At 38.3% G+C, this 10982-nt stretch overlaps 1 protein-coding gene across 1 annotated transcript; it reads left to right on the top strand.

Moving 5' to 3' along the window:
- Nucleotides 1-7151: 7151 nt before the first annotated feature.
- Nucleotides 7152-10982, top strand: LOC117458628 (claudin-7-B-like). The gene is made up of 4 exons (XM_034099216.2): nucleotides 7152-7552; nucleotides 9563-9727; nucleotides 9815-9899; nucleotides 10098-10982. The coding sequence occupies exons 1-4, from the start codon at nucleotides 7330-7332 to the stop codon at nucleotides 10246-10248; spliced, it is 624 nt and encodes a 207-aa protein (XP_033955107.1). The 5' UTR covers nucleotides 7152-7329; the 3' UTR covers nucleotides 10249-10982.

The following is a 10982-nucleotide window of genomic DNA, read 5'->3' on the forward strand; positions in this document are numbered from 1 at the left end:
TGGCTCTGGGGTAAGCCAAATTTGCTTGGCTAGAATTCTTAAAACTACAAAAAGTAAGATATATTTTCTCAAAGTAAGAATACTTTTCTTAAGCAAAACATTCTTAACAAGATTATTTGACTTTTTACACAGAAAAATGTAAGGAATGTCAGTGAGAGAAACTATAAGGAACCCTCTCATTACTGAAAAATCTGCGATAAATGTGTGTGTGCAGGATAACCAAAATATTCAAATAAACTTTCATTCTACTTTAATTGCAAGACGGCCAGAGAACAAACACAGCTGTGAGTGCACCTCAAAAGATGTCCTATCATGTCAGTGGATTATCCACGAGGAGAAATTCCATCATCCCTTTGAACTGATTGAACAACAATTTATACGTGGAAGTGGCACAAAGTGATGACTGCTGAGGAGTAGAAATGGCTTGGAGATGGGTAAAAAGTACTGGAGAAATGTTCAAATGTCACCACCTGAACACTGTTAGGGAATATCCTGTGCCACAAATCACCATTTCTGATGCTCTCCTACAGTCATTAAGTGTCATGGTGGATGATGATCTGGCATATTGGATAGTATTAATACCACACGGTGATATAGTTAGATTTGGGAGAAGGCAACAGAGACACCATCAGAAGGACGAGCTCTTCCCAGAGTGTCTTTCTCTGTGTACATTTCTTTACTGCACACATTGAAATTATGAGTAGGTGACAGATGTTTGAGTCTGCAATCTTGTCTTGGTCCAACAGGCTTGAGCTGAAGAACTCGATGGCCTCTCTGCAGACACACACTTCCCTGTTGCATGGACAGTGCAGCGCTCCACACATTTCAACCTCCAGTTAAATGTAACTACTACAGTGTATTGCCTTAACACATATCCATAATCCGTTATCTCATCCCTCACAGTAGTCTCTGGTATGTTGGCCAAGTGATCAAAAAGCTCCACATGGTAAGCTGATTTTAGCAGCTCTCAACTTTAAAGGGGTTGCCTTCTAAGCTCTTTTAGTCATGGTGGACGGAAAAATCTGTCCGGGTGGGGGGTATAGTATAGCCGACCTGGCCCGACCATCTTGGACTTGGGCGGCCACCATGGGCTCCAGGTGACTGGCATGCCATAGACCGGTGTTCAAAATCCATGGAAAATGTGCTTTAAAGTGGGGTTTTGCTGGAATATACGATATCTGTCCATGTCTGGATGGAGGTGGCGGAAGTTATTTCCAAGTACAAAACATTTACTTACATTTACAAAAGTTCATTGCTTCCTCAGTTTTCAAAAAAAATTGGAATGTTATTTGTCTGTATACACTGAATAATTTAAGGCAGAGTAGATCGTATTATAATTGATGGAGCACCTTTAGTAAGTGCCGAAAAAGCAAAGAGATGCATTAGAACAAAACATTTAAGAAAAAGGAATAAAGGATAATATGTAGATCAGAACAATTACAAAACAATAATGAACTGCCCAAAAACTAAAGAGGACCAATATTGTACCCATAACATAACATGTATTAGGGACAATGTGACAATGTAAAAGGGTTCCTCGTAGTAACATACACTAATTATCACCCAAAACGGCCCTGGGATAAAAGAGACAGGCTTTTTGAATTGTATTGGTGTTCATGTGATCAGAACCACAACTCCAGCTAACTACTCTACAACTGCTGGATTTTTAAATGAACTACTCCTATGATTTAAGCAAAGTCATATAAATCCCTGATGATAAATAAATCATCTGTAAGAAGTTTATTCCACGTTTCGCATGACAAGGTCACAATGACAAGGTCAAATTGAATGTCTTGTGCTTTGCAACACATACATGCGCTTATATGAAAAATTGGCAAGACGTGTGAAATTGTTGACATACCCAGACAATATACGCTGTTTATCTGGTCTGAGATTACCACACTAACATCTCTCTGATCTACCAAAGACTAATTTATCTTCTCAAAAGGACCTGGATTTTTTAATGGAAACATATCAGGCGGATGAATTGCACCAATTACTTCTAGTTCACAGCCCAGCAGTCAATTAGACATGACAATCCGGCAGTGATAACCGTGGTAAATGGATGATGGCTCATCACCCACAGACTGGGATAATTAAGATACCAGTCATACTCTATAGAGGCTGAAGTTGAGCAGCATTTGATCGGGCAGATTATTGTGCGCTCTGGGATGTCATGACTTTAACAACGTGTTCCCCGTTGAGACGTGACCTCGGCCAGGGTCAGACCGCCCTCTTCAGCCTCTGATCCTCCTGTGCTGTACTGGGACATCTTAAATCTCATGGAGGCATGACTTGTGCATTCATAGCAGATTATTCTCAGTAAACCCACACAGAGAGGAGCCGTCAGCGCTCAGACTGAATGGAGCATTATATTTCTTAATGCGGCAAATAAGGATTAAGGCATTAAACCAAATATAGTTCTCATGATAGCTGGAGGAAGCAATTATCCTCAGCATGCGCATGTTTCCTTTATAGGCACCCACATGCTACATTTGAACAAACGTGGGAATATCACAACCTTGGAGGTTTAATGTGTTGGATTTAATGATGTTCTTCAAAGCACTGAATGTTTTCTCACCAAACAAAATCAACCGCTGTTATATTGCTATATATGTCAATAAAACCGCATCGGATTGATGGAAGACAATTATGAAACGATTAAGAAGTCACCAGAAGTGCATTTGTTGAAGATAACACATATGAAAGTTATATCTTATAATGAATAATGCTTCAAAATATACAAATATCAATAAATAACAGGCAGTTGAGATAATGACCAAAAAATTTGGTTTTTAATCATACATTTTAATGGCTAAAAGAAACCAAAGAAACACATGTTCACATGAAAATGTTTTAACCCTTAGATGCACGAGTGACTGGACCCTACACTCTTCCATAAGTGGGTCAAAAAGGACCCGTATTAGAATAATATGGGTTTTTATGCCATTTTGGTAAAGAAAAATCACTTGTATAATATTTAGTATTATATTTTGGTTCACACTAGAAATATTTTATATTTAATTTTTCACTATTTACATTTTTTGAAATTGTTTTTACATTTTGAAAGAAAAACGAAATTCCATAGGAAATGCATGCGGGTAATTTTTGACCCACTTATGGAAGCTTGGGGTAGTAATACAAAAACTACAATTTCTTAAAATTTCAATTTCAATGGCATGATATCCAAAACATGTTTTTTGAGGAATAGCTGGAATATGAAATGATAAAAAAATGTAATTACAAAGATACTCTAAGAAAACCACCTCACCGGGTCAAAAACGGTGAGGTCTGCATCTAAGGCTAATCCATTAATTTGGTGATTTAATTATAAAATAAAGAGAGAAATGGAAAGAGGATTGATCAAATAGATGGAGTAATAAAAAAAAATTATGTAATGACCTCTTGTGTTTTTTGTATTACTAAATTGCCCTTTAACATGGTCACCTCGTTCTCTCTGACAGAATGAGTCATCATATGTTGCTTTAGTTAGAGCAGCTGAGTAAGAGCTAAAATGGCTGTGTTTTATTTTATATTCACAGCAACCACCAGATGGCGGCAATATATTTGAGATTTATTTCGTTTCACCTCTCCTCATGTGACCTTCAGTGTGCTCCCAGGAATCCTGGTACAACATGCATACTCAGGGTAAAAGGATTACATTGAGTCATTACACTAACATCAACACACAAGTGTCAGGAGGCGAGGTTAAATCCTAATTGGACGACATCTAATCAGAGGAAAAATGATGACTCATAAATATCAAAGGGTGAAGATTACCCCGTAACTTCAGACATATTAACCTTCATCTCGTTAGCTTTGGGGCAAAAACGTTTTAATTATACAAATTAAATGATATGACATTGCCCCCAGATGATCCAACCAAAAACAAACTAGTTAGATATGTGACTCGTGATTTACCTTAGGTCGATTTAATTGGTTGACACACCCTTTAAGGCAGTGTAAACAGAATGATTATATTTAGTGTCATCTGCTTTTTTATTTTGAAATGAGTCATCTGACGGGTCAAGACACTTGTGACAGGTCAAAAATATTTACGTCTTACTTCCTGTGTCTTTATGATGACTCAGATAGTGACTGTGGGTATCAATCTAAGAATTATCTATGTTGCGCAAGTATCATAGTAGCCTACCATAGAAACCTGACAACCACTGGATATATTATGAGGAAATCATTGGAAGTGTGAGAGAAATTCCCATGCTTGTGCTTGTATAGGCTTGCTTAGGCATGGGATAGGTCTTGTTTTCGGTGGCTTTTATTATGTTTTTTGCATTTAACAGCAGTTGCTATATAAAACCTGTTTAGCTGGTGAAGTAATTCAATCAATTACTGGTGTGACTTTGAAGCCGTTGCCAGGCTAAAGCTATACAAAATAAAATAAGGTCAAAAGAAAAACTGAATTTTAAAAGCATGGTTCAGTCAGTTTAACAATTATTAAAAAATGTCACCATTACACACATTTATATATCAAAGATTTATTTCAAAATGTGAAGTTTGAAGCCAAAACCAGAATTACTGGGTGTACAAGTTGTTATCTCTTCGAGGATAAATACTGAAAAATCCCGGGATTTCCTCTCATGTCGTCATAGTAAACTGGTGAGAGCTGGTTCTCCTTTAGGTCACAATTTAGTGCTCCTTCAAAATACAACTCACAGATCTCCACCTTTTAATAGTGTGTCAGAGGAATGTGTTTACCAGGGCTGTTGCTAAGGATTGTTTTTTATTATTACAATCTGGTGGTTAAGGTCAGAGGTCAGTGTGGGCTTTATAATGGCCATCTCTTCAGTAGGTGGCTTTGCAAATGCAATTTAAAACAGGGAATTTAAACAGTAAAAATAAGCTTGGATTTCTTTGACCACTTAATAAGGGCTACAGCTAACGATTATTTTATAAATAAATAAATTAGTTGTTATGTCTAAAAAAGGCCCGAAAGTGTTTTCAAAAAATCCCCATTCAGAGTTTTCCAAAACCCAAAAGGATGTATTTAAATGTGTTTTTGATTGCAGATTATTCAGTTTACTGTCTAAAAATAGTAAAGCTACCAGAAATTATTCACATTCAAGATGCTGGAATCAGACATCTTCGCTTTTTCTTTCCTAAGACAATTGTGCAAACCAATCAATTAAAAAAGTGTATTTATGCGATTAATAGTGAGCAATTATTTGAATAATGCAGTGTACTGACGTGTCCATACGTGCTCACCTAATTAGGATAAAGGATATCAATTGATAAAAACACAAGGGTTAGAAAATGCATGACATCAATTGCTTACCACAAAAAAGAAGTTGTGTTTTTCTGATCCCACAAAAGAGTGTCTAGGTGACATTTATAGATAATAAAGGCGGTCAGAAGTGGGAGTAGAATCATGGTGTTGAGTATTAAATACTGAAATGTTGATTACAGACTCTTTGTCTCTTATATTTCCTTTTGCTAGGGAATGTTTCAGTCATACATTCTTTATTCAAATACTGAGTCAGTACAGTATCAGTGATCATCCAAACCAGACTCTGAACAACATCTACAAACCATGACTCATACTCTGTTTACAATAAATGGTGATAACCAGAGATGCTTTCTAAGAAGTCCTCTACACATTTTAAACAATGCTTTTATAATCTGGTTATGTCACTGAATATTATTATAGTTAGAATCACTCAAACATATTCATAATGCCTGATTACAATAATCACAACACAATATAAAGCCTTCATAATGACTTATAAGGTCAAGTATCATACAGCTTTATAATTGCTGGTCAGACATTATGTTGGATCAATTGTAGTTTACTTTACTTAAAACCAACAATTATGAATGACAGAAACTGTCATGAATTAGATCTCCCTATACTTCCGATTAGTTAATGGATAATGCAATATTTCAGGATTACGATATACAATGGTAATTATGTTTTAATAGTGTTCTTGCAAAAAAAGTGTGTGATCAACAATTATGAAGTATTATGGTACTCGACCTTACAAGTTAAAATGCTTTATATTGTGTTATGATAATTGAGAAGTATTTATGAGTGCCTACAACTATAATTATACAGTGTTATAAGCAGATAAGACATTATTAGAATGATTATAGAAAGTGTTACCAATAGTTTCATTGCAAGTGTACAGTAACTCTGATGTAAGGCACTATGATATCATAACAACAGGATCTATCAAAGCACAATACTCACAACTGTTTATGCCCGCGAGCCACACCTACTGCCGTTAGTTGATTTTCCTGGTTTCTAATTGCACCTCCTCCATGTCAGAGTGGAGTACAAGTCAACTCTGCTGAACTGGAGAATAACGCATACACCTCTGTCAGAGAAGGGACATTTATTTTTCCTACAACTCATGACAGTTGCACACATATATGAAACCTAAAAAATAGTTATTTGAATGAAAGAATGTTAAATTATCTTATGTAATGCAATTCTTGCTGGTAGTCAGGCCTGTACATGAAGGGGTGAAATGCCTTGTGTTGACATTACTATTATCAATTAGTATTACGTTTTTTATTTAAAGGAACTCATGTTGAGCCTTAATTGTAAAGCCAGAAATGCTATGCATACATACAAAATGCATGGCTCTTTCCTCTATGCTTTTTACACAATTCAATATTCAACAATGTTGCAAAATTCCTTACTAGTTTTGAAACTTCCTGTTTTAATTGCTTATCTCATGGTTAGACTAGATATTGTAGGACTTACATTATTAAGTGTAGACTTGGTTGTGGTACTATCCCTATCAAATAATATGGCATTAAATAATAGGTTGGTGTATAATAACATGTACTTTTTTTTAATAAATTCTGTATCGTCCATCATATTTATAAGAAACAAATACAAACCAAATCATTAACCGAATTGTTAATATTATACATTTTCCTTGTTTGAGTCAGCGTAGGCGTAGGGGGTCTGTGTAAGGAAACCCTTACAATACATCATGAAACTCCAGGTGTTTGCTGCTACGGCTGATGAGTCGAAACTACGTGCGCGTCCCCGCCCACCTGCTACAGAAACCGCCTAAAAAAGCTCGCTCCCGCTACTCCCTCCCCATTCAAGGTGCGGCAGAGGAACAGGTGCGTGAAGAATCTCAGAGACACTTCATAAATCGAAAAACCACCGTTGTTTAAACATTTTCAGAAAGCGAAGGAATACTTCAATAGAGTAACAAGAGGACTATAACTTTATCAGTAACACAGCAAACTTAGCTAAACGTCGACAGTTAGTGAGTTGAGGGGGATTTTTACCTTCACAGCAGGTGGACGTCGTCTGTGTTGTTTCCGCCGTCAAGTCGAAGAAGAAGTAAGAAAATGGCCAACAAAGGTCTGCAGATTTTGGGATTCGCCCTGTCCCTTATTGGCTTAATTGGACTGATAATTGGCACAATTTTGCCCCAGTGGAAGATGTCCTCTTATGCTGGGGACAACATCATCACGGCGATAGCCATGTACGAAGGACTGTGGATGTCCTGCGCGTTTCAGAGCACGGGCCAGATCCAGTGCAAGGTCTACGACTCTATCCTGCAGCTCAATGGTAAGTCACCCAATGGCTTCTAGCTCGGTGTCGTTTAAGTAAAAGCTTTATTTTGGTGACTAAAGTGTTTTATTTATTTAAGTTATTTCAACTAATTGTTCTGACCGTTTCCTACACCAAAACCTGCGTGTAACATGAAATGATGTAAAGGACGTGCATGCACCTGTTGGAATATATTTGAGTACGCCATTTTCTACTTACTACTTATTTGCTTCTTGGCTGTTAAAGATTCCTGTCTTGGTCTAACCGGTTCTGTCACTGATTAACTCGACTTTTATTACACAGCCAGAATGCATTCGTTTTGTTTTTTTAAACGTACTATTCGGCCTCCCATGGTTCAGTGCCAGAGATTTATTACAAAAGAAAACGTAATTCTTGCATTTGTTCCCACTTGACAGGGTGTGTGCAGTCCTTTTACACTTCGGCAATGATTACCCCGTGGCCATTGTCCATTGTAGCGACCCCTCCTCCTGCATGGGTTTAGAAGCCTGCAGTCTATGACTTGCATTTCACAGCATAGTATCAGGTTAAACAACACCTGTCCTGTATGAGCCACTGTTTAGTCAACATGCCTGAATACCAGCCCCACAAACAGTTGCATTGTCTTTGGCCTACAGGCCTTCGAATTAACACAACAAAACCCTTCTTTGCTACGTTTTGGACCAATAACTTTTTATTTGTTATATATACATAACTTCTGCAGAAGTTTTAATCAAATGCAGCATTTGGTTTTATTTGTTTTAGTTTAATTGATTACAAAAGTCCCAGCTTCCGGGCTAAAGTATGTGGCCGTATGGAGGATAGTTCAGGGAAATTATTTAATGCATAACTAGTCATTAACTTGTGTAGTCATGTACGCCATTATCAAAAGATGACAATTGTTACTTTCTCCTTTTTCTTCTTCCTTCCTAAAGTCAAATATCACAAGTTCCTGTACAGAATCTGCCTTTATGGCTCTTACATGGTATATTTTTGAAGAAGTGGCTAAATGGGTCAACTGTGGCATGACATTTAGGTAATTTTTTTCATGCCACTGATGGATAGGTTGCCCTCGAGGCCCAAACAGCCTGACTGTTGCAGGAAATGTTCTGCAAGGGTTGTTTAACAGCCCCTCCCTGTGAGGTAATCTTAGCTCAACACATTACTGAAATGTACTTTCATCTCTAACTAACTTGTTGAAACACCAGTTAGATAGTTGATTCACAAACTTCACTATCCTCTTCAAATAGTGCGAGTTGTCCAAACACTTGATACTAATATTGGCAGCACACTGGTCTTATCGCCTCTTCAAACATGAACCCAAACCAACTTTGATAAACCGTGTGTGATTAAAGCTGTGGTTAGATATGGAGCAAGTGATCAAATAAAACCTAATTATTCAGAAATGCATACTCAAAATAACCAACTCAAATTTTATTTAGGAACAATAACAAAAGTGTGGCAACCAGATTGCTTTAGTTGACGTCATATAAGACATTCTTCAGATTCTAGAAAGGGTCTGTTTCTTCTCGGATGGTACGCTGAAGCTACAAAAAACTCCACCTGCTGAACAGCAGTCTGTGAGCACCTGAACTTGGGGAGTGTGTTCCTTATAATGAAACCTGAAACCTAGTTAAACCTGTTTCTGCCCTGCACGCACACACCCACTCCCCCGGCCCCCCCTCTAGTTTCTTGGGCTTCCGGTTAGAGCCAGTTTCTGTGGTTCGTTGTTACAGGGAGCGGCAATGACACACGGGGGACAGAAGTGGCTCTGTTGTTCCTGAATGGTGTTTGTCTACACTTCTTTTTGTATCCCCCAAATGGCGGACAGAAAACGCATAAATGCAACAATGCAAACACAAGTTTAGGCTTGGAACAACAGTGTAATCATGACAAACGAATGCAGAAATTACATCAAATGAAAATGAGTTTTTGTCCTCCTTTGCCACCACACCATGTGTGTGCACCTACACCCAATAAGTGTTCGTCACAATAACTAATGGATTAACCCCATCCTGCCCTCTCTTCCAGGCGCCCTCCAGGCAACCCGCGCCCTCATGATCTTGTCCATCATCGTAACGGTGGCCGGCCTGGGCATCGCCTGCATGGGAATGAAGTGCACCAACTGCGGAGGAGATGATAAAACGCGCAAGTCACGCATCGCCATGGCCGGTGGCATCGTCATCCTGATTGGATGTAAGACGCCTTCTGATCTTGCTTTTGTTAACCTGTCCAGTGACTCTTTACAGTTGTACTGATGTTTTTCCTTTACTTCCCCCTCAGCTTTGAGTGGCATTGTCGCCTGCTCTTGGTACGCTCACGACATCATCCAAGCCTTCTACAACCCTTTCACCCCCGTCAATACCAAGTGAGTTCATCAAGATGTCAACTGCAGAATAAAAACACGTTTGGTTTCCTTTTGACGCTCTGCCTCATCTATGACCAGATATTTGCATGCATGCAGACACTCCTCTTATTGTTGATACATGTGTTGAGCATGTTTGTTTTGAATTAGTTTAAGCCCCCTCTACCTTTCTTCTCATGACTGTAACTTGTCTCTCTGAAGGTATGAGTTTGGCTCTGCTATCTTCATCGCCTGGGCTGGAGCGTTCCTGGCTATAATTGGAGGCGGCATGCTGGCAGCATCGTGCCCAAGAGAAAAATCTACACCCAAATATCCCATCTCTAGACCCCCCAGCAGCAAAGAGTACGTTTGAAGAGGACGGACCCCGGTTTAGATGCTGAAGGGACACTGACATTCACGCTTGTCAGAGATTTTAGGAAGTGATCCGTTTTTTTATATTTTTAGTTTCTTCAGGACCCTGAGATGTTACTGTAATATTCTAACTCATTACAAGTTTTAAATGATGGCTGTTTACTTCTTAAAGAGCCTATAGGCATTGCCCGGCCTGACAGTGCTTACTGGTTGTATACTATCCTCTGAGTCGACACCTGTAAAGCCCTAAGTTGGATTTAAGGTGGAACATCCAAGAATGTACAATTTGGTGTGTAGAAATATATGTTGCATGCTACGATGTACAGTGCATCAGTGTGTACAGTGTTTGAATGCATTGAAAGTGGCAATGGTAAAGTCTTACACCTTTTTATCTGGCACAGAGAAGCATTATTCCCATGTATTTGTGCCTTATTTATAACACAACCACAATCATTCAGTAACAACGAAGCCCATTTTTGTTTTAACCAACTGCCAGAGGGATATTGTAACTATATACGTTACAGTATCCTGATCCTTTAACGCGTTGCCAATGTTGATATTGAATTCCCGACGTTGTGAGCAAACTATTTGTTGACCTATTGTGCGAAAGGCTTGACTTATTGCTACTATTATTTAAGTCACAAAAACTGTTGCTTCACTGATCAAATTCAGTTTGTTTTTTTAATTGTGATTTGCAAAGTTTGTGTTGTACATAAAATAAAAGTGGAAAATATA

Source organism: Pseudochaenichthys georgianus, chromosome 14 (genome assembly GCF_902827115.2).
Source record: "Pseudochaenichthys georgianus chromosome 14, fPseGeo1.2, whole genome shotgun sequence".
NCBI classification, from domain to species: domain Eukaryota; kingdom Metazoa; phylum Chordata; class Actinopteri; order Perciformes; family Channichthyidae; genus Pseudochaenichthys; species Pseudochaenichthys georgianus.